At 45.6% G+C, this 24,466-nt stretch overlaps 1 protein-coding gene across 2 annotated transcripts in view; it reads right to left on the minus strand.

Moving 5' to 3' along the window:
- Positions 1-1,623: 1,623 nt before the first annotated feature.
- Positions 1,624-24,466, minus strand: part of FSTL1 (follistatin like 1) — a 51,608-nt gene continuing 28,765 nt past the window's right edge. Inside the window, exons 3-11 of one of the 2 annotated variants that reach the window (XM_041002890.1) lie at positions 21,905-22,009; positions 18,883-19,012; positions 17,642-17,674; positions 16,119-16,249; positions 11,834-11,952; positions 10,463-10,575; positions 10,059-10,169; positions 7,264-7,340; positions 1,624-4,174 (exon numbers count right to left, since the gene is read on the minus strand). In XM_041002890.1, the coding sequence (XP_040858824.1) occupies positions 4,130-4,174; positions 7,264-7,340; positions 10,059-10,169; positions 10,463-10,575; positions 11,834-11,952; positions 16,119-16,249; positions 17,642-17,674; positions 18,883-19,012; positions 21,905-22,009 (864 nt within the window). In that variant the 3' untranslated portion in view covers positions 1,624-4,129. The remainder of the gene's footprint in view (positions 4,175-7,263; positions 7,341-10,058; positions 10,170-10,462; positions 10,576-11,833; positions 11,953-16,118; positions 16,250-17,641; positions 17,675-18,882; positions 19,013-21,904; positions 22,010-24,466) is intronic. The other variant, XM_041002891.1, reaches the window with a different exon arrangement.

Genomic DNA, 24,466 nt, shown 5'->3' on the forward strand with positions numbered 1-24,466 from the left:
GGGCTATTGGCTATTGGCTTCAGTTTAGCACAGCTCTAGGCATTGTGGCCTTTTGGATAGTGACCCAGTGGAGGGAAGATCTTTCTCTCTCTCTCTTCTTTCTATAACTCTGCTTTTCAAATAAATCATTAAGCTTTAAAAATTACCCCGAGACTAGAAGTCAGTAACCTGAGATTAGAAGTCAGTAACCTGTAGTAGCAATAATACAACCAAAGAGATTGCCTTAAAAAAAAAAGATTGTTATTTTTATCTGAGTTACAGAAAGGAGAGATGAAAGAAAGCCTTCCATTTGCTGGTTCACTCTCCAAATGGGTACTACAGCCAGAGCCTGGCTGATCTGAAGTTGGGAGCCAAGAGCCAGGAGCTTCTTTCTGCTCTCCCATGTGTGTGCAGGGTCCAAGTACTTGAGCCATCCTCTGTTGCTTTCCCAGACCATAAACAGGTTGCTGGATTAGAAGTGGAGCAGTTGAGACTGAACTGACATCCAGATATAATGCTGGCACCACAGGCAGAGGCTTAGCTTACTAGCCATGGTGCCAGCCCCTAGACTAGCATATTTGACTAGCATTTGGGTAATGCTTCAGCTCTAATCAAGGTGAGCTGGCTGTAATTTTAGAAAAATGAGACTTCTACACATGACTGAAATAAAGAAATCTTAAGCCTCATCAACAGTAATGTGCTCTCCTGAATGGCAGAATTATTGGGGATGCAGAGTGCGTCATATCAATAAAGATCAATGTCAAAAGTCAAGTGTTGCTCATGTCTCCAAGATAAAGCAGAACAGTCTTCTTAACCAGCTCATACGCTGTCCACTTGGAAATGTTTATCCCAATGGAATGTCTGCTATGAAAGAAAGTCTGGCTTATCCTGACAAGGATTCTTTGTTCCCTGTGCTAACCTTCCATCTTTATGTGGTTTCTCATAGTTTTAATGGTAACCAGCTTCAGTGGGTGCCACTCATCTCATAAGTCCCTTTGAGGACTTCAGTTTAATCTCTTCCCAAGGGAGGAATGAATGCTCATCACTGCATTCTGAATTTCTGTGTCCCCCTAAAATTCCTTCATTGAAATTTCATCCCCATGTAGTAGTAGTGAGAGGTTTGTAAGAGAGGATTATGTCAGAGAGCCACACCCTCACCTATGGGTTTCCTGCTCTCCTAACAGAAGCCAGAGGACACTACAAGGAGGTTCCAGCCATCCTCACAGCCATCCCCAGCAGACAAACTTGTGAGCGTCTGGATTGCAGACTCTGCAGCCTACACAACTGTGAACAATTAATTCTGTTCTTTATAAATTACCCAGCTTACGGTATTTTGTCATAGCAGCCTGAATGGACTAAGATATTCCCTGACTTCCCATCCACCCCTACTCTAGACCCACTACCCATAATCTACTTATAGAATGTGTCCTCCCAACCCCTGAGAAAGCTTCTTCTTCCAGCTGCAGTTCCAAGGCATTTTGGGGTGTGTGGTTGGGCAGGGGGAAATTCTGGGGACAGAAATTCTTCAGTTCTTTTGAAGGCTCCTGAAACACAAATCCACTTCTATGAGGCAATGACTAACATTTGCCCAACTTTATTTGGTCTTTATCGGTGTTGGAGATGGAGAAACAAAACCAATAAAAGTATTATTTCAATGTTTTTATTTATCAATAGTAACAACAACAACAACAAAAAAGCCAGGAGTTATAAAAACAAGTTAAATGCAATATGGGAAGCATACTAAATACATTTTCACAAACACACAGGAACAGAAACCTGTTCAAACTGTTTCCTGAAGTTGAATTTTTAAAGAAAATGGGTGTAAAAAAAAGACATTCACATGGGCTTAGTAGCAGGTGAAGGAGCCTGGCTTGGCAAAAACAATGATGTAAGAGTCCAGGGTCACGGCATGGGGATAGGTTTCCATGGACACTGGATCTCCGTGCTGCATTGTTTATAAAACCACACACACAGAAAAAACCCAAGGAGGCTTGCGGTTGAGGCCCCAGCTTTTACAGGGCTGCGGGAACTGGACTTGATTTAATCATGTCTGTGTGCTCCAGGCAGAGCTCTGTGCAGGACTTCTCAAACTAGGCTGGTTAGCATCTTTGCACGAATGGTTCTCAGATCATGTGATTCTACGGTGGTGACAACAGCTGCCCTCGTGACACAGAGGCAGCACAACTCAAGAGAAATGCGGATTTGCTCTTGGGAATTCCATGTTGCAGCATGAGACACAGCCTTGGATGGCAACCATTGTTCTAACTGTGAACAGACACTGAATGATATATAAATGGTGAAGGGAGCCTGCAGTTTCTTGCTTTAAACAAAATGGAAACCTTGCCCTCTCTCTCATTGTCCAAGCACTGGCAAAACTTTTGATTAAGGCATGCTGCTGGGAGTTTTCCAAGGCACTTGGGCAGGAGTTGCAAAGTAGGGTGCAGGGAGAAATTTTAAATAGGATGATATTCTAAATGTGGTGGAATGTTCTCATTTGGAGAACAAGGACAACGATTTTAAAAGAATTCCATTTCTGGGCCCAATAGTTTTTCACAGTTACCTTGATAGCACCACCCCAATGCCCATCTGATGGTCTGTGATCTGCTTTCTGCCACTGACAGCTTATGTCAAACTTTTAGTCTTTGTGATTCCCAATGATCCTGAAGCACAATAGCAAGTTAATATTCACAGAAGCTAAAAGACTCAGGACTGACTGTGAATGGTTGACTTTTCCTAAGTCACTGTTTTCAGACTCGGTCTCTTTGTCTCTCTTGGAGCTGAAACCTTCTTTGGTTCTCATCTTTTAGCGATCACTTCAAGATGACCCACGAAATGCAGAGCTGAAGTAGGGTGGTTCTCTTTCCCACTCTCTCCCTGGGCAGGCAAAGGCTCTACATCAGAGCCCATGTCTGCTGCATGACCATTCACAATGAGATCACGTTGGGTCATCTTGGATTCTGGTTGTCTGACTTTTCATGTTCTAACAACAAGGTTTATCTTAATGAAAAAGAAGACAAATTATGGCGACTCTCTGCACCAGTGGCCAGAACCCCAGAACCACTAATCCATTAAATCAAAAGTCAAAGTCACCCACTGCTAGCAAGTGAGCACAGACAAGTGAGCACATTTTTCACCACACCTTGGAATATGATTTGCCTGAACCTCTCAGAATCAATGAAAAACATTTAATGTTTTGGATCTTGAAAGCTTTCTGTTAAAGTGTGTCATCTTGCCCTGGCTTGTCTGGGGCACTCCCTGCTACTCTGGTAGATGGCTGATCTGCTGGCAAGGCAGAAGGCCCACAGTGTGTTGTCTCTAGTCTGTAGAGTGGGCAATGTCTGGATTAAGGAGCTCCCAGCACCAGGAAGAACCCCAAATTCCTTTCACCTGTGAAATGGTAGGACTACTCAAAAAATATTACAAAAAGCTTACTATTGCAATAACAAAATATTAACAACAGAAATATAATGGAAATAGTTGAAGAAAGAAGTCAACTTGCCAACAAAATGTGTTTTACAGAAAAATAGCACCTTTGGTAAAAAGTATTTTAAAAATTTGGTTAGGTCTCTAAGGGGCTTAAAGTAGACAAGTCTCTACATCATTTGAGCACACCCTCCTGAAAACTCCATCCAAGCCTGAGGGATGCTGGGGTAATTAGCAGGATGGCCATGAAGGTAGAGGCAGTTGCTGGGACTAAAAAGAGAAGGATAGGTGTTGATGAATGGGAAGGAGCCAGAAGCAGAATGTGTTCCTCCCCATTGACCTTCCTAGAGCCCTCCCCCAGGGACAGCCTACTAAGTTCTTTCTGGCCTTGCTCACAATCCCTGCAGCCACGGACTGAGAAAGGCCTCAGTTCTGGGTCTGCTGCTTTTCCAACCATGATGCAGTTTCCTGACTTGCTTCCAGCCCCTAGAGCATCATTTACAGTTTCTCCCAAAGCACTCCTAAAAGGAAGGCTCTGAGCCTTCCCCTCCTAGCCAACCGCCCCCATTTCCTTGATTGCAAAACACATAAACAAAACAAAAGTCGTTGCTATACAAGCAAATACTGGTGATTTGGCGATTGTAGCAGACATCTGCGTTTACTGGACTCAGCGCTGAAGTGGAGGAGAAGGTGTGGGCTCCAGACGCTGTTCCTGCATGCCTCCTCCTCAGATCTCTTTGGTGTTCACCCTCTTGGTCTTCTCAGCTGTTTCCTTTGAGATGCAAGAGAAAACAAATATCCTGAACATCTTGAAAAAAAACTGGCATTTCACTAGGCCCCAGTGCGTAGCAGATATATGCTCACACTGAGTTTCAGTTCTGTTGACATGTCTGGTTCCTCCATGGATAATGAGTAACTCAGAACGAAGGATCATGTCCCAGTCAGCACATGTCCAGATAGCTGTTTATGGAATTAAACGCTGAGCTGTGGGAACTCCCATGAAACGATGATCAGATATCATCATCTCCATCTTAAGGATGAAAAGGATGATATCAAATGGAAGTGCTACAGTATGTTCCAAACCCAACCAATACAGAGAAGGGTTCAGAGCAACAGGTTGTGTGAGCAGACTGCCTGAGCTGTGACACTTTTGGGGATGACTTTTGACCTATTAGGAAAACTTCTGTGTTTCAGTATCTTCAACTGCAAAATCAGGGTGACAAAATACCTAATCCTGCAAACTGTATCTAGTCTATTTCTCCAAACAAGATACACAAGTAGAAAATAAGGGTTTCAAGAAGATAATGAGCTAAATCATTAGTCATTAGGCAAATGTAAATCCAAACCACAAGGAGGAGATACCAGTTCAGATCCACACCAAAAAAACAAAACAAAACAAAAAAACAATGACAAAGGCTGTCAAGGACATGAAGGATGTTGAGCAGCTGGGAAGGATGTACAATGGCGTAGTCACTTTGGCACCTTTTCAAAGGCCAAACATGGAATTGCTCTGGGACTTAGCAATTCCACACCAAAGAGTATACCAACAGAGCCAAAAGCTCAGATTCACATGCATAGGCATACAACAAAGTTCCTAGCAATGTAATAGATCACAGGCAAAAGAAGGAAATGACATAAATATCCATCTGCACATGAATGGGTACACAGAATGTGGGGTAACCATACCCTGGAAGGTTATTCAGCCACAAAAGGGAACAAAGTACAGATTCATGCCACAAGGATGAACCTTGTAATCATTACATGAAGCAAATTAAGTCAGGCAGAAAAGACTGTCTATTGCAAGACTGCATTAGCTGAAATGTCCAGAATAGGCAAATCTATAAAATCAGAAAGTAGGTTAGTGGCTGCCAGAGACAAGGAGAGGAGAATGAGAACTGACCTTTAATGGGTATTTTTTGGGGGGGATGATGAAAATGTTTTGGAATTACATGGAGGTGACGGCAGTCATATAAATACACTAAAAAAAACTAGTGAATAATACCCTTTTAAGGAACAGATTTTATGGTATGTGACAACTCAATTTTAAAAAGTAAATAGGGTAGGGCCCGGCACGGTGGCGCAGTGGTTAAGGTCCTCGCCTTGCACGCCCGGGATCCCATATGGGCGCTGGTTCTATCCCAGCAGCCCCGCTTCCCTTCCAGCTCCCTGCCTGTGGCCTGGGAAGGCAGTCGAGGACGGCCCAAAGCTTTGGGACCCTGCACCTGGGTGGGAGACCCGGAAGAGGCTCCTGGCTTCGGATTGGCATAGCATCGGCCTTTGCGCTCACTTGGGGAGTGAATCATTGGACAGAAGATCTTCCTCTCTGTCTCTCCTCTCCGTATATCTGCCTTTCCAATAAAAAAAAAGTAAATCTAAAAAAAAAACCCTAAATAGGGTAGACCCTTGGCCATGGGGCCTGGGACACAATAGCCTACTTCATCCCTACTCGCTTTGTTCATATGCTGGTTGACACTAACTTCCTTCCTTCTGCAGGGCTGCATCTCTTTGCCCAACGGCTTGCCCTGGCTGTGGAAGCCCACTTTGTGCACACTTGCTAACAGGCCAGAAATGCCAAGGAACCCATGCTTCCCGGCAGCAGCCATCAATGGCTCCAATGGCTGATGGGAGTTTTTGCTGAAATCCCTGTCTGCTCTCTGCTCAGACACAGCAACTCCGTTCCCCAACAGGATTCACCTCCACTTGCCCTGGATCCTATCATGCCTGAACACATATTGTACATCACCTTCCTGAACTATTCTCCAAGTCCCTTTCTGATGGACCAACCATCTGTAGTTGAGTTCTTGTCTCACCATTTTCTCCTTCTAAGGGATTTCACATACACCAGAAACCCTTAAATGCTAGTGATTATAACTCATTCCCCACTATCTGACAACTTCCCAGCCTAGATGAAAAAGAATCCCTATAAAGTACATCCCCCACCCCCAACACACACACATACACTTCCTGCGGCTGGACTCATTTGGACACACAATACTGAAAAATTGAGTGAAACAAGTCAGAAGCCTGTGCTTATTCACTAACATCAGCAGTGACAATGATAAACTGACTATGCTTAAAGAATTATCGCTAAATAAGAACAATTACTATTAACAGTTCCATTTATTCGTGTCAAATAGTTCACCTCAACAGGCTAGCAGTTCTTATGACCATTTTACTCCTTAAAAACATCTGAGTCACAGAGAAAGCTTGTACTACTAGACCCAATCTACAGGCAGGAAACATAAGGCACCACATCTCTATGACTTCATGACAGGCCAGTGGAGAGGCGGGGCCAGGAGCCCAATATTCCCATAATAGTTCAGCCTTCAATTGAACCACATGGAAACTGAACAGACTTCTTATTTAGTATCTTCTTGAGTCTTCAGGAAGGAGAACTTTGGTTAATCTCAAGCTATTTTCTAGTCATTTTTGTATTTAACTTAAATCCTTTCTGCTGTGGTCCAAATGTATGAATTTCACAGTTGCTCAGTGCTACTCATGTTCTAGGTCCCATGTACATGGGAGGGTACAGTGGTGAGCAAGTCCCAGAGCCTGCTTTCAAGCAACTGAAGAGTGTTCTGATCTGGGTGCTGGCCTTGACAAGAAGCATTACCATCAGGCTCATTTGCAAATCACTTCCACCTCATTTGCAAATCACCACTAGTCTGGGTCTGTTTTAAGCAGCCAAACACCAAATTGTTCCCTATGTCTGGCACCCTACCTGACCATGGGAGAAGTACCCATTAGAGAATGTCTGGAACTACCGAGCCTGGCATGTCTCCTGGGGCACTGGGAGTATGTATGGTCTCTGAGCCTGGTGGCAGAAGGGATGCCTGAACTTGCATGGAAGCTGCCTCTTACCTGGTGCTTTTGGAAATCTTGGACGTATCTGGTCATCTCCTCCTCTGTTTGGGTCTGGGACCCCTTCTGATGCTTTCCTGCAAGAAGAACCAAAGTTCATGGGCCCGGCATGGTGGCCTAGCAGCTGAAGTCCTCGCCTTGCATGTGCTGGGATCCCATATGGGCACCAGTTCTAATCCCAGCTGCCCCACTTCCCATCCAGCTTCCTGCTTGTTGCCTGGGAAAGCAGCCAGACAGCCCAAAGCTTTAGGACCCTACACCTGCTTGGGAGACCCGGAAGAAGTTCCTGGCTCCTGGCTTCGGATTAGCTTATCTCTAGCTGTTGCAGCTGCTTGGGGAGTGAATTAGCGGATATAAGATTTTCCTCTCTGTCTCTCCTCTCTGTATATCTGACTTTCCAATAAAAATAAAATAACTCTTTAAAAAAGAAGAAGAAAAGCTCAGAGCAGTGGTGGCTGTGCTGATCACGGGAGGGATCCCACCAATCTAGCCTGTAGGTCTTCAATTCATCCCACATCTAATGTGTGGAAGGAGAGCTGAAATTCACAATTTCTATTAACATGGATGATTGCTCCTAGGTTAGATGCTACTGATAAAGCTATTGATCCCTGCTCCTCTCTGGCCTCTATTCACTGTGTCTCCTTTAGCTGCTTAGAACTGGCCCTGCAGAAAACGCTGGATCCTGACTCAGGGAACTCCTCTGGCCAGTGATTCTCAGCCTCAAACTGTCTTGGCGAAAATTTTAAGAATACAATTGCTTAGGTCCTACCTTCAGGGATTCCAATTTTATTAACATGAGATGAACACTCATTTTTGCTTTTTGGGTTTTGGAAAAAGGCTTTCTAGGGGATTTTAATGTACAGCTATGGTTGATGGACACTGTACTTGACAATAATGCCTAAACTCTCAGTCCAGATCAACAAAAACAAGACTATACAGGTCCCCAGGCTATCCTTCAGTTGATTATAATTCAGTAGGTTTGGGATGGAAGCCAGTCATCTGTCTATTAAACAGGATGCTTTCTGTCAGGAAGCATGTCTAGGACACACACTCTGGGCATATTCCTCACAGCAGTCTCCCTAACTCTGGTTTTACCTGCCCTTACATCTTGGTGACCTTTCTTGTTTGTCTTGTTGGCATTTAGGATCTGACACCACTCTGCTAACTTTCAGGTGCTAACCTAAAAAGCCATACCCTCTCCAATCCTTAGCCCATACAGGTCCTTGGTCACTACCCCATGACCCTCTACTCCTACAGTGCTCTGAAGCAGAGCCATCTAGAGAGGTGGGCCAGCAGTCCAGAGCTGTGTGGCTGTGAAAATGGGCAGTGTCCACAGGGGTAGTAACCCGGTCTTGATGCATAGGACAGGATTCTTACCAGATGACTGTGATTACAGCTCAGCCTATCAGATGCTCCTCAACTGCTATGTCATAGAAATGAAGGGTTTCCCTTACAAGGCCACACAGGAACAGACAGGTGTGGAGAGCTACTGAAGGGAGTTCCAGGAAGACCAGAGGTCATGCAGGCTGGGCCACTGATTTGAGATGTTGTGGGCTTCAGTAGCTACTGTGTGGCCTGGCCTTCCAGGGTTGGTCTACACATCCAGTAACTTCCAAGACTTTCTAGACTCTTACTGCTGTTTCATAAATTGTCCCTGGAATTCTCTTGGTTTCCTGCCTTTTCACCCTGTCAACAGTCTTGGATTGAGGTGAACTGGTGACCCCTTTGATAAAATTGGGTTCCTTTTGTACCACTGGTGTCTCCCAGGCCTCACTGGCCAGAAGCATCTCGTCCTGGGACCTTGCCTTACCTAATCTTCCTAAACATGATGCTGGGTACATACTGTTCTTTCTGTAAGTATCCCTGATCTCCACTCCAAGACATTCTCAGGTTGCTGGTGTGCTCTTTCTAGTTACACAGGGAGGGTGAGCTGTCCTGGGCTGTGTGATGGTGGGTGGAACTGACCTCCATACAGGGGAGGCAACTTGGATTGTAGGATGTGTGGGACTTACTTTTAGGTTCTCCACATTGGGTGTAACTTTGGGTCAAATTCTAACCAGCATTTCTTCTCAAACCTAAGGTGGCTCTTCAGTCCAGACCTGGCTTCAACACTTAACTCTTTCTTCCAATCCCAATGGTCTCTGTTCTTTGCTAGCCTTGGCTTTGACTTTAAAGTTTCTCTTGACCTTTGGCATCACTGTAACAGAACCCTGATGGGGTCCCTGATCCTCTATCCTGTCTTCCCAAATCCTTCCAACATGTTTATCTCCTTAACCTGCCCTGCCCATGCTTCAACCACCTCAGGTTTTTGTTTTGTTTTGTTTTTTTGTAGGATTACCCAGTCTTTTTCCATTTTCTTCTGGGTATGGCAAGGTGGTGTCATTTTGTCTTCTAACCACCTCAGTCTCTCCCAGCATATTTTCCAAGGTGTCATACAGGTTAAGTGCATTCACATGTAAATGCTGAGAAGCATGTCTAGCATATAGCAAGTATTTGTTTTCCTTATTATTATTCTTGTCTCATAGCAACATTCACTAAGTTCCTGGGTCTAAGTGTTCTCTTATTAGAAGTCTCTGGGGTGATTTGCACACTTAGGCATTGGAAAGAGTGCTCTGCCCTCAGAGATGCCCACTGGGAGCTCTAATATGCCAAGTCTGAGTCTGCTAATTGCTTGCCTGGGTTCTTGCTCCCAGCCCTGGCTCTCTTCTCTACCTCCACCCCACCCCCTGGGACTTCTCCCACAGTGATGAACAGTGCTGCTTCTTTCTGTTCCCTGTTCCCAAGACACAGCTCACCATCACAGGTCATGGCTGTGCAGACCCAGTTTCCACAGGCACAGACGCAGCGGTTACAGTCCACCTCGGTCTCGGCTCCATCTGCGTACGTCTCATCCTCCAGTGCACACTCTGTGGGACCACAAATGAGGGGCAACAGTACAGATGGGAGGGGGGCTTTGCTACAGTCTATGGACCTTATCCATTCCCAGACAAGATCTTCTTCTCAATGACAAGATGCCCTATAGTCAAGGCAATGTGACCATCAACCTCAAGATTTTTGGATCCTAACTCAGTTGGAGGTGATGAACAAGGTTCAATGCACAATCAAGGAAGGGGATTTTATCAATTAATTCTAGAGAGTGCCACCAAGGCTTTCTAACCCAGCCTCCCTCCCAATAACTCTGTCTTAAGCTCAAGCATACTCTTCTCAGGAGGGTTGAAAGATGGGTTGAGGCACTTGAGGAACTCCTGGAAGCTGAGTTTCCAGTCAGCATTTTCATCAGACAGTTCGATGAGCGCATCGACACAGAGCCCTCTGAAATGAAACGTAAGAGAAATATGCCAGTGAGAGCTCAGTTTTGCTCCCAAGAAAGGAAGATGGCACTAAGGCCACACACACCTGCAGCCTGCACGGGAGACCAAGAGATGGCTGCTGATTGGGACATGGTGCACTGGCCTGCCTCGGCCTTTGCCTGTCCAGACCCCGGGAGCCTCTAACCTTCAGTTTGTCTTACTGGATGTCAGATCCCTCAAGCTGATCAACTGTTCTATCTAAGAAGACAAAGTCATTTCTGGCTTTGTTCACTGAGACAGACAAATGTTTTTATGACCCGCACAGCTTCCACTAGCAGCTGCTCTTCCCATGCTTTATGTGTCAAGTTAACCAGACTAAAAAAATTAAGACAGAGGAAATTAAATATGATATGAAAAGAACATGGAATCTGAAAAAAAATAAGAGGGAGAAGCATTAGTCTAAACATTCTAGAAAGAGCTCTTTGACCAAAAGAATCTTAGTTTCATCTCTCTCCTTTTAGCCTGAACTTTAGCCCTAGCTGAATACCTTACTACTGCATGTCCTTGAGCTAATAATTCAACCTTTCAGAGCCTGTCTTCTCATCTGTGAAAGGAGGACAAGATGCCTCCTTCACTGGGATGTCAGGAGCAGCAAGTGTGGAAACTGTAAATTGCTATCAAATTTCAGATGACCAAAAGATGACTATGGTTTATGGTTCAAGGTCATGGATTATTATTAAGGAAGGAGTCCTTCTAGGTGCTTTGGGTCACTTGAGAACATAACAGGCACTTCTCTGTTTTTAATTTTTACTGGTACACTAGAAAGCAGGGTTAATTTTTAAAAATATTTATTCTGGGATAATACTGAGAATGGGGGAGGCCATATCATGGTAATCATTAGAGCAATCAACATGAAACAGCACCGATTTTCTTAAAAATCACCACTGAAGCTATTTCAGATCTGCAGTTTGATAACCCTTTCAGAAAACGAACCAACAAAACATCAGGCACAGCTCTCAGGAACAGCTTTGTTGGGGTATGACCTTGATAATTAGCCTTAGGATCCACTACAATCTTCAATTCCTTGCCAGAGCTAGCCGAAAACCATAACTACATCATCAGTGATGGATGGTTTTCAATATTAGACTGCAGTGTTCATCACAGACTAGAACAGGACACAATTCCCGTTTTCCTGTTCCTGGTGGCTCCTTGACTGGTAGGAAGAGTTGTGAATCTCCAACCCAGGCGCCTGCTTCCAGCTGACCACGTCCCATGTGTACCTTAGCAGCTTGTTGTTTTCCTGGTTTGCATAGGTGGTGATGTTGACAGCAGTTTCATTCTGCTCCACGAACTTCAGGAATTCGCTGGAGTCCAGACGTGAGTCACCATTATCAAAGTTCTAGAAAGGGTGTGGAGAGATCCTTCAGGGAGGTTTGGCAGAACTCTAGCTCCCATTCCTGACCCCTTGTCCTGGCCCATTTCTGCTTCATCCTTCCTTGATTCATTCTAGCGCTGGCCTCAGAGAGTTCTAGCAATCCTGATTGGAGTCACTAGGACATCCAGAGAAGGCCCCCGTGTCCCAAGATGAGAGTAAAGGGATCTGGCAGAGGCCACCCTACCTCCTTCAAACCCAGGGAAAGGTCCCAGGAGGATAGCCCCAACAGAAAGCTGAACAGCTCAGGACCCTGAGGTGCCTGACAATGTACTTCAGTAATGTTGGCTTTAAAACGTGAGCTCAGATAGCAACAATCCATGCTCTCAGACCCCAGAGGAAGACAGAAAGGCAATGAAAAATGACCAGTTTGGGATTAGAATCTTTGGCTGGAGACCCAGAGGGGTTCCTCTAACAGGGTGCTCAGGAGCAGTGATGCAAATGACCCTCTGAGTTCACTTTGGGATCTGCAGGAACACATCTTGCTGTTGGATTTCGAGTTTCCATGCCCTGTTATCAAGACTTCACTTTCACACTGGTGGCCGTAACAGACCATATTGGTGAGAATATATGAACAAAGGGTCCGAATTAACTAAGTTGCAGGTGCAAAGTCCTGTGCAGTGGGTCCTGCTGCCAGTGAGGGCAAAGATCTTCAGACTCCTTGGTGCAGGCTGCCCTGATGCCCCAGCTAATACCTCATGAGCAGGCCTGAAGTGACAGGGAAACCAAGCATTTCTCCCTGCATGGAAAGATGCTAAACTGAGACTTCAGCCAACTGGGATCATCAGCAATGCCTAGGCTCTTGTTGCTGGAGAAGTGTCAATTTCAAGGTTCTGATCAATCTCAAGTTGGATACTGCCAGCCTCCTAACTAGTTCCAATGGCATTGCATCCTCCACCCTTACACAACTACATTCTTTCCATAGACTGCCTCATTTGCTACCCTACGAAATCAACATTGACATGTTCCTTTCAGGGTGGCTCCCAGATGCTGCAAGGGATTCTAGAAAAATATGTCTTGGTTTCCATGTAGAAGGAAAAAAACGTAGCTACCGTTTCTGCTTTTGTGACTGTCATGTGTTCTATGTATGCTACAGGTGAGTCTTCCTGTTGTATGTGGCATGACAAAAATACATAGATCAACTGCAAGGCTTCAGCTTAGCATCGATTTCTCATCCTTGTCCTCAATCCCTAGGGACATGTCTCAGATGTTCTTTATTCACTACACATTCCTCTGAGGAACCCTGTATAAGTATTGACTTTGTGAGGTCTTGATTAATTAGACAAGGATAATTTTAAAAGCTTGTCTAGGAGTCATATTTTAGTAGCTCAGGACTTTGAGTTCAGGGTTGTATGTGTTGGGGCAACAGAAGCAATCCTTAAAGATCCTAATGTCTTTAGGGCTTGATGACAGACAGAATATAAAGAGAACAGTCCAACGTGGGCTGCCAGAGGCACCTGTGAGCATCCTGTACCTGGATGAGCCTAGTTGTCTCTTAAGAGGCAGGACTATGTACATATACCTGATATTCATTGCAACCAGATCTAAGCCTAAAGCTAAGCAGCCATCCCAGCCTTCTGCATTTGTGTCTCAAAAGGGCCTTGTTTGTCTTTCCCTAGGCCAGAACTGTAGGTGGAATCCATAGGAAGGCAGAAGCCTGGAAGCTGACCACGAAACAAACTGGAATGCATTGGCCAGGGTTGGGAGGAAGGGGTAGCTATCTGTGGGAGACTCTTCTTGGATACCAACATAATTCTCTTGGCCTCTGTTAGGCCAACATTGACAAAGAATGAGGGTACATTTTTAAAAATTCATGTAATACTGGATTTTAAAAAGACGGATTATTTTATTGGCCAAAATTTTGAAACTAGGCATATGAAGGGTTTTCAAATAGTTTAGTGAAGATGCTTTGTATGCAACTTCTAATTCTAATCCCTTGAACTCTCTGAAGTCCCCCTCAGAAGTCTGCATTTCCAAGCTTTGTATTTATACTAACAACACTTCCCTGTCATGTAACTGGAGGATTGTGGAAAGGCAGGAAGATGTGTGTGTGATGGAGATGGCTCAGAGATGGGCTGTGCCAGGTGCTCACTCACAGCAACTGGAGTACTGGACAATTGTGTAGCTAGGTACGGGGGACACGAAAGCTGGCTCCAATTCCACTAGCCACACGGAGTTGTGTGTGTGTGTATATATGAAAGAGAGAGAGATGGGCATCCTGTTACACTTTCATCCCAGAAACAGCAGCTGGATCACTAGTTGAGGTTAAAGTCTGATTTGTGCCTTATCCAAATTCCCATTAGATTTGGTTTTTCAATTGATGTCAGTGTGCGGAATGCCAGGTAGGCAGGAGAGTAGTTCACTGGTCCAGAAACAGATTTCTCTGTGAAATATCAGATCTGTCACCAACTGGCAGGTGTTCACCTAGGGGAGGGAGTCTCCCTTTGAAGACAGTATCACACAGGTTTCTGGACATCAGCAGGAATCAGAAAGCAAAGCCTCTCTTTTCTGCGGGATGATACTGCCAGGGAGTCGAAAGGAAGGACCTTGATGTTAGAAAGTCATGACTTAGCTTCCTTAGTTGTGAGTGAGTGAAAATGCCCTAGAGCAAAGCTGCTTTCTCAAGGGGGTATGCAGGTTTTTGATGGGAGCTTCTGGGCTGTGATGTGTGTGTGTGTGGTGATGGGGAGTGAGGTAGTCAAGGGACTTGACAATCAAATCCAATAACAGGTGTCAGTGATGCTGCAGGCAGGGTGCCACCAGAGAGCCACAATCAATGATTACAAGGTCCCAAGAGGTGCCCTGGAAGGAGTGTCCTGGGCCCGACAACACTTAAGCTATAATCACAAAGCTGCTGCTTACCACAGGCCCTGGGGTACCACTTAGGCAGCTTTGGGAAAAATCATTTTCTGTCAGTGCCTTTCTGTTCCTGCCCTACCCTCAGCAGGGTGATGCATATTTCTAGGGGAGGACCCAGCCCCGGCCCAGGGGCACTGGGACATGCATGTGGCAGAGACAGAGGACAGGGAATTTGGGCAGTGCTTTCTCATCCTGCTGAATCCCAGCAGGGATTTAATCTTTGCAGCTGACGAGAAAAATCTATAACTAAGAACAATTACATAAGAGACTGCTGAAATGACCCTCCATTCGTTTAATTCCAACCCAGTAATCTACCATAGGGTCCATCATAAAGCCAGGGTGAGAAAGGAATCCAGACTGAAATTGCATGGACCCAGCTGGATGGTGTCAGAGCTGCTAAAAAATCCCCCTTGTGGTTGGTTAGCTCAGGGCGCAGGTGAGAGAGGATGCGTGTGTGTGTGTGTGTGTGTGTGTGTGTGTGTGTGTGTGTGTGTGTGCCTTAGACGGAAAGCCCCTGGGTCTCTATGAGAATGCAGGGGTCTGAACTGTGTGTGTGTTTGCATGCACACTGTGCATTTGCGTGCGGTATGTGTAACTCGAGCATGTTGTATCTCTGTGTACGTGTCTCTCTTTTTCCCAGTGTGATATCCCTGTATGTGTCTGTGTCCTTGGCAATCAGCTGGAACGCAGCCATGAATCTTCTTCCAGCAACTCTGAAGCTCTGCAGGACGTTTGTGGTGGCCCTGCCACTGCCAATTTCATACTATTTCCTCCTTCCTTTTCCTTCTTAGAAGAAACATCTCTTTGGACCTAGAGCACTGTCTCTTTAGTTAAAAATAACAGGGAATAGCAATATCTTTATTTAGCCAGGTTCTTTGGACCCATGAAATGCCAGCTCATTGACGGAAGATTAACGACTTGGGGAGATATCAATGTGGACAGGAAAGAGGCTGACTGTGTTTGGGTCCAGGCGAATCTGAAGGTGTCATGTAACAGCACTCAGCTGCACAAGGCACCACAGGCAGCAGGAGTCAGGTTGGGTTCTAGCCATCAATGACTGCCTCATCAACCCTTTCTGTGGCTTCACTGGCCAAAGAAAGGAGCACATGTGTCTCAGAGTCCCAAGGATTACGGGACTCCTACGGACCAAGCAGGTCAGAAGGCAACTTTCAAGAAGCTTCACAATTTTGTCTTGGTTAGGGAGTCAGGTTTATCCCAGCGTTTCCTTCTGATCGAGCTCTGGGAGAAGGAAGTACCGTTCAACACCATGTTACCTTAAAGTACTTATCAAGAACTTCACTGTAGTTGCTGCCTTTAGAGAACCAGCCGTCAGGAATGATCTCGGCTTCCAGCCACTGGATGATGCGATGCCGGAGCTCATCACGGTTAGCCTGATAGCAAACGACTGCAGGAAAGGGACAGCTCTGTCACATACAAGGTACTCAGCAAGGAAGAGTCTAACCCAGAATTCAAGCTCTCATTGCTGGAACATTTGTCAAACACCCAGAATACTGCAACAGAAAGTTTGGTGCTTAACAGGAAAAAAAAAAAAAGACATCTTCATTAATTTCAGAAGGGGCCACTGTCACAATGCAATAAGTTAAGCCACTTCCAATCCAGCTGCCTGCTAATGGTCTGGGAAAGCAGTGGAAGATGGCCCAAGTGCTTGGATCCCTGTCATCTTCATGAAACACCCCGATGAAACTCCTGGCCCAGCCCTGGCTGATGTGATCATCTGGGGAGAGAACCAATGGATGGAGGATTTCTCTCTGTCTCTCCCTCTCTGTATGTAGCTCTACCTTTCAAATAAATAAATTTGAAAAAAAGTTAGGGAAATATAAAGTCCATATAGTAGCTCCGTTGGCTCAAAGACAAGCTCAAGTAATATATGATAAATTAAAAAATTATTGATGCCACGCAGTTTTGATGCCCTCTCTAGTTTCTCCATTTCTCACTAACTTGGTCTACCAAAGTTCCTCCTCACTTACATCTTTAGCACACCTGTATCTCCCTTTATCATAAACAACAGGAAATAAGGCCAAAATGGGAGATGTCAACATTCTGGACATGGAAATAGCAGGAGGGACTGAGAGCACTGGGAGATAAAGTTGTGGCAGGAGGCAATTTCTGGAAGACAAACACGTGTTGGTATTGGACTCGAGGGATGAAAATTCAGGCATTCCACCCCATTTTGCCACTTCCTTGCTGTGTGAATTTGGGAAAACCCACTTTATTTCTCTGAGGCTCATTCTTCTCAACTGATGATCACAATAAGAGCTGCATCGGGTGGGGAGAGGGGGAGGCCAGGGATGTGCACACCAAGCATAAATCACGATGAACTTGTCAGGCTTATTTATAGAAAACCCCAGAAGTCTCACCAGCCTTCCCAAAGGTCCACTTTCAAAACACATCATGCCTTCTGATTTTGCTGGGCCTGTGACATGCGCCCATCTTACAGGGCAACAAGGGGAGGTTTCAATGGCTTTTCTATCACTGTGATTCAGACGAGATCGGGCGCGTTCAGGGTGGTATGGCCGTAGACTATCACTGTGATTCAATCACTGCACAGTAGCAATGGAAAACCTGACCCAGACAGCAGTAAGCATAGAACAAGGCCACTTCGCAGCTTTTCTAGGTTGGCTTGAGGAGAGCCTACTTTTGGGTCATGAGCTCTCAGCTCTGATCTAGCTCACACCTTGTCAGGGATTGTGGAAGAGAATCAGAATTTCCAATATGGAAAGCATTTCCTCCTAAGGCATGTGTGTGTGTGTGCTCACAGCAGGAGACCAGCACTCACCTGGGCTGGCGGATGGACTGACCGGCTTCTTCTCTGCAAGACAGAAGAAGGCATGTTGCCAGGTGAAGAGAACATTCCTATGAACGTCTAGGATCAAGCCTGCCCCACACTAAAGGGGCATCTCATCATCTTGTCTTCCTCCTCTTCCTCCAGGGCTCAAGTGTGGGGACACTTTCTTTCCTGTCTTGTTTGACATTCTGGGGTCACAGAATTGCCCTCTTGCTTTTTTTGCTCTTTCCTGTTCGATGAATGGGGTCCCAAGAGTCTGAGAATTCATACAAAGCAGCCAGCATTATGGCATGGAAAGTTAAGTTGCTGCCTGAGATGCTGGCATTCCATTTCAGAGTACAGGTTTGGGTCCCATCTACTCAACTTCTGATCCAGCGTCTTGCTAGTGCACCTGAAAAAGCAGCAGATCATAGCCCAAATATCTAGGATCCTGCCACTCATATGGGAGACTGAGTTGAAATTCCTGATTCCTGGCTTTAAGTTAGCCCAGCCCTAGCTACTATGGGAGTGAACTAGCTTGAACTAACTTATGGAAGATCATTCTTTCTCTATCCCCCAACCCCTTTTCTTCTCTCTCTCTCTCTCTGTTGCTCTGCCTTTTGAATAAAGAGATAAATATTTAACAAAGAAGGATCCATGCTCAGAATCACCCTGAACAGGAAATAGAGTAGACACCAACACTTGGAAACAGCTTTCTGTTTCTCTGGGAAGGTCAGGGCTGAGAAAGGCTGGACAGGTGTAGGATTTGGCAGGTAGCTAATGTCTAATTAGCAACAAATGCAGAACTCCATTCCTCAGACTCCAAGGGGTAATAATTTGACCACAAAATGGACAAAACACAATGCTACCAACTTTGAGAGGTGCCCAGATTAAAAATCTTCAGGAAAAGTGACATCTAGCTACTTTCCAGAAAGAAAATCACTTATGGATTTTAAAAAATGATTTTTGATTAATAATGTGGTCACCTGTTATCTGCTATCTGGCTATAGAGAGTGCTGGAAGTCCCCATTGGGGTCTGATGTAGGAAGCCCTGGGCACAAATCCGAGCTCTTCTCTAGGCCCAAACAAGCAGGCTCATAGCAAGAGGACCCATCGCCTCTGCCAGGGTAGTTTCCACAACTTTGCTGGCCATGGTCAAGGTGGAAGGAGTTAGGGTCATTTTGACCAGCTGATCTGCTCTCGGGCTCCCTGCGACTCCAGTTGCCCTGCAACAGGTGGAGAGCCTGCCTTACCTTTGCAGTGTCCATCATAATCCACCTGGATTTTGGACCCAGTGAGGCAGGCGTCTCGGTGTAGTTCACAATGGTTGTGGTAGGTCTTGCCGTTACTGCCACACACAGGCCTCTTGTGAGGTTTGCATTGCTGAAACAGAGGCACAAGAGGAAATTCACACAATCAAGGCACACACACAGGTGTACACACACGGCCGTGCTGCAAGGCGCCTCCCCACCAGCAAGGTGGAACCTTTATCCCACTAGGGCACAGGTAACCTCAGCTCTGGCCATCAGTGACCCCAGCTGACTTGGTGTCGGAGGTAGCTCATCCTGTCCCACCCACCACAGTCCTCTGGGGTCAGTCTTGCTCAGGGTCTTTTCTTCTGTTCAGTGAAGAGAAAGGCCTCCTGCTATGGTTGGCATGGCTGTATCCTCTCCAACTTTCATGGAAATAATCTCCAAAGTGATCATATTCGGATGTGATTAGGTCACAGGAGCCCTTCCTTTGTGAAAGAGACTAACGTTTTTACAAAAGAGGCTTCACGCAGTGTAATAGTTAGCCCCTTTGCTCTTCTGCCTTCCACAACATGAGGGTGCAATGGGCAAGGGGCTACCCTGGAAATAAAGATCAGACGCTCCACAGACACTAAACCAGCTGTTACCTTGATCCTGGCCTTTCCAACATCTAGAACTCTGAATATCAGATTTCCATGATATAGAAATAATCTAGTCTCAGGTATTTGTCTATTGCAGCACAAATTGACTAAGGCTCTGCTTCATTCACCCTATCAAGTCAGTAAGAAGGGAATTTCATTAGAAGTCAGGAATTTGGATTCTCTGCCACTTTGGATAAAGTCATTCAATATCTTTAGGTGATGTAAGATGCCTTAACATGCCAACAATCTATCACAAAAGAGCCAGCGTCAGGCTGGAAATGCGAGAGACAGACAGGTGCATGTAGGCATACACACACCCATATCCACACATTCACACATATTTCAGTTCTTTCAGGGCCTAACTCAGGGTCTGTGACTCTGGTTCACATTCTAGGGCTATTTAATTTCCTTCTAATCTCACAACCTGTTGTGAAGCTGGGGATGGAGGCTACTTTGTGAAGTGCTACGTATGCAGAATCATTATTGACGGAAACAGGGCAAAGTGGAAATGGAAACTTGGCAGCTAGGTTCTGTTTTGCCTATTGAAGGTGTCAAGATACCAAACAAGCCCAATTTCCTTAGATTTGTGTCTTTTAAGAAGCTCGTGTGGGCAGCAAGTTGAGCTCACACCTACTAAAGGGACAAAACAGAGAAGGTATGTTAACAAACAAAGTAACAGCACGTTCTGCAATGGGAGTAGGCTAACCTCCCCACATATAAATGAGGGTAACAAAGCCCAAAGAGATAAGCTGCACTTGCTTATGGCAATAATATTTATTATGGAGTGCTTACAGTGCAGTAGATCATCAGAGCCTGTTTTGGCATCTAATGGGAAGTAGTTTGTTCAAAATCAATGTCTCCATAAGACAAAGCTGAGACTAGACTGTGGCCATCTGCAGTTTTTAGACGGGACCTCCCAGGGCAAACCCATGCCCAGTAGGATCTCACTTTTAGGCTTCTGAGCTGGAAGACTTCCTTCCTGGGACACACCAGAATCTGTTAAGCTGGGTTATTTATTGGCAGAAAGGTATGTTTCCAGGTTACGGATTAAGGATTAATTTGCTAGAAAGGCCTGGGGAAAGGATACATGTTTGCTTCAGGAGGGGGAATGGATCTGAATCCTGCCAATAAAAGTTGCATCTCGCAAAGGCTCATTTTGTTTTTCAAATGTCATTAACCAAAGGAAGGGGGGACACATGGGGAGGGGTCAGAGTTGTGGTGCAGCAGTTAAGACATGCTGCCATGCCAGCATTCCCTGTAAGTGCTGATTGGAACCGCAGATGCTCTGCTTCCAATTCAGCTCTCTGCTAGTGTCCCTGGGAAGGCAGTGGAAGATGGCTCAAGTGCTTGGGCCCATGCCACAACTGAGTGGACCACAATGGAGTTTCTTGCTCTTGGCTTTGGCCTGGCCCAATCGTGGCTGTTGGGGTATTTGAGGGGTATCTCGCAGATGGGAGCTTTCTCTTTGTTTTCATAAGTAAATAAGCAATTACCATTAAAAATTTCACATGTCCTTTGACCTAGCAAGATTGGTGGAAATCAGTCTTAAGAAACAAAGGCAGTAGCAGCTTGAAAACAAATTTGTACTGGAGGTGATAGCTGGTAGTGTAACCAACCCATGGAACAACCTAAATGTTCATCCATGTGAAATGACTCAATAAATCTAATCTTCTTTCATATGATCAAATACCATGCAGCTATTCAAAAATGAATGAAAACAATATGTAATAATCTGGTGTGTTGTCCACGATTTATTAACCAGTACAAGACATAAACTGCACATATCTATATTATGATCTTGTTTTGTAAAAAAATAGGGGGAAATCCTATGTTTATAGTAGCATAGAAAAAAAACCAATGTAGAACATTGTATACCAAACACTGGTTCCCTCTGTACAAATATAAAACTTCTTCAAAAAGTTTATGGGAAATAGAATAAAAAGATAAGCTTTATTTTGATGCAGAAAATTTGAAATTCATGCAGATGAGGGCTCTTCACCAAGTTCATGGACAGTGCATAGTAGGAAAATTACACATGGATTTTAAAATATTTTGATTGAAATAAACTTATCTTTTAGCTTCTTCATTTATGAACTTTCTGAAATGCTCTTACGTCTTGTACTATTTGACAAACATAAAGCAACTTGACAATTTAAAATTTTTTTACAGTTTCAAACATAAAAAACATATTTTAAAAATCCCTGTGCTAAACATCAGGCATACGATTTATAACCCCTTGGTTTAAAATGTCACGTCTTCCAGACAGACAAGGCGTGCCTGTGCGGGGATGATGAAATCACAGGCACTGCCCACTAAGTGGCAGCTCGGCCAAGGGATCCACCCTCGCCTGGGCCCCTGCCGTGGCTCCTGATGTCGGGACTCACCTCAATGCACAGACAGGTGGGCTCCCCCTTCTCTGTGACAGCACACTCCCGGCCAGCTCCACAAAACACGTTGGCACAGATTTTGGATTTGCTCCTCGGTTCCTCCTAAAACACAACATTGCTGAGATGAGCCACTCCCAGGATGGACAGTATGTCTGCAGGCTCGGGCTTTGGTCTGGAGGTGTAGCTCGTGCTGTGCAAGGGTCCTGAACAGGCAGAAGATGGCCCTTGCAGCCAGCAGCATATTCCCAGGCACTGCTCCACCAATACATTCCCCCTACGGCTGTTTTCAAGAAGAGCAACACTTCATTTCTCACATATTTCCTTTCTTCTAAAAATGTCCCTGAGCATCCATTACAGACCAATGCCTTGCTAAGGGCTGCAGCTACAAAGGAATGCCACCACAGGAATCCAGGGCAGCTGGAGGCAAGAAGAAGGGAAGGAATAAAATGAGACCTTCTGAAGATACAGGACTTCACGGGGACACCTGGGAAGACACAAGACTTCTGAAGGTCCTAAACCTCGCCGCATGGTGTTTAAGGCCACATCTCCACACAAGGATGGCTAAAGTACTAAATACTGGGATTTTCTATTGTTTCCTGTAGTTCTATTCAGCTCCTCCCATGGCTGCCTCTGGTTTAAAGTGTAAGAGACGTAAACTACGTGACAGCATGTAGAATGCATAAAAGCACTTCCTGATCTGACATCCCTGTATAGATGTGGGAGGCAGAACTGGCAGGGCAGGGGGCAGTGCCAGTCTGTGCCACTCCAAATTGCAGGGGTGGCAGGAACAATGAAGAGAGTCATGGATGGGTCAGGTCAGGGCAGTGGTGGAAGCCAAGAGCCCATTGTCTGGGTCATGTATACCACCTCACACGGAGAACTCACACCCACAAAGCCTGTGGCAGTCAAATTCTTACAGATTAGAAAAAAAAATCCAAGTACAAGCCACAAGAAGCAAAAATCCCAAAGTGTTTTACACAGCTGGTCTGCTGCCACCCAGGGGCTGCTTTGCAAACTGCAGGCTATTATGCTCTTACAAGCCATCTTGGCTGTCAGGCAGAGCCCCCATTGGTTTAGAAGCCTTTCCCATGTCCACATTTCATTGGTTCCCATGCTGTTGCTAGGCGAATTCTTCTTTGGATGTTGCTAAGGAGAATTCAATAAAGCTGGCAGGCAGGGAAGAAAATGAGGAAGTAATTCCCAGCAGGCTAGGGGTAGAGGTGGGGGTGGGGCTGCAGAATTGTTGTTCCCTCAACCAGGAATGGAGGTTAAAAAAAAAAAAAAAGGCAACATTTTCTCCAGGCAGGCCCTCTTGTGAAAACTGTGCCCGGGAATACAAACCCACGTTGAAAAGGAAGAGGAAAACGCTATTGTTGGTCAGTTTTTTGAAAACTCAGAACGTTGGTTCTCTCGCCTCCCGTAAGTGCCTCTCTGAGCCTGTGGGTGTGTTGTGGGAACCAGACACTCAGGGCCACCCTCCAAATACACCCCAGCACACAGCCCTTCTGCAGCAGCCACATGTCACTTGAGTTTTGTGAGCCTTGACCTTCCTTACCCCAGCAAACAGCAGGGACGTGCCGCTGTCCCAGCAGGACAAAAGGAGATGGCACACTGGGAAGTGCACTAGACTCTGTAGAGCTGGGAACGCTGGTGTTACAGGAGTGCCTCCCAGGTCCCCTCTGTGGCATCCACAGAGCTCCCCCGCCCCACCTGCCTTGACCTTAGGTGGCGGCTTGTAGCAACACAAACACAAGCCTTCGTGTAGAAGCTGAATTCAAACCAAGTCATTGTTCAGAAACCCTCCCCCAATCCATTTGAAGAAACAGAGGCCTCAGACTTAAATGATGACAGCTAATATGGGAGTAGCAGGGGTTTTCACCTGACTGTGCAGAGAGCTCTGACAGAATGGGTCCATCCTTGTCAGCCCCATTGGACTGAGGAGAAAGCTGGAGACCTGTGAGGTCCAGACACCTGCCCAAGGCCCCAAAGCTAACAACGAGAGAAGGGTGGATCCCAGTGTAGGTGTTCAGACCACAGCTGACCAAGCTCCTGTTTAGAAATCCCTGTACTCTAGAATATTGAGGCTCTACCATAACTCTGCAAGTCAGATGTCCTCACTTCCCTGTTTTACGGTCGAAGGAATTGAGCTTGGCGGGGAGGGGAGGGGTGATGATGGGGGTGTGAGATTAAGGTAGAAAAAAGCAGAGATGGGATTCTACCCAACCAAAAGGAAATGGTTCCTTTATTGGATTACAGAAATTCTGCCTTGAACTGGGGATAGGAACCACTTGGTTGGCAGGTGTTGGGAGAAATTGATTCAGAACAAGACAGAATTCAGCCTCGATTCCTCCACACCCCAATATCCTTGTTCCTTACTGGCCGTGGATGTTGGGGGCCAGGAACTGTTATTAAAGCCTCAGGTTCCTCATGTGGAAACTGGGACGCCTGCCTTCTCGAGGGTTGCTTGGAACGGTAAGTGAGACAACCACATGCAGCACTGTGCCTGTCACACAACACCAAGCGCCTGATTACTGGGGGCGAGCTGTTCCTAGGCAATTT

This window comes from Ochotona curzoniae, unplaced genomic scaffold (genome assembly GCF_017591425.1).
Source record: "Ochotona curzoniae isolate NIBS_2020 unplaced genomic scaffold, NIBS_Ocur_1.0 scaffold_2587, whole genome shotgun sequence".
In the NCBI taxonomy this organism is placed as follows: Eukaryota; Metazoa; Chordata; class Mammalia; order Lagomorpha; family Ochotonidae; genus Ochotona; species Ochotona curzoniae.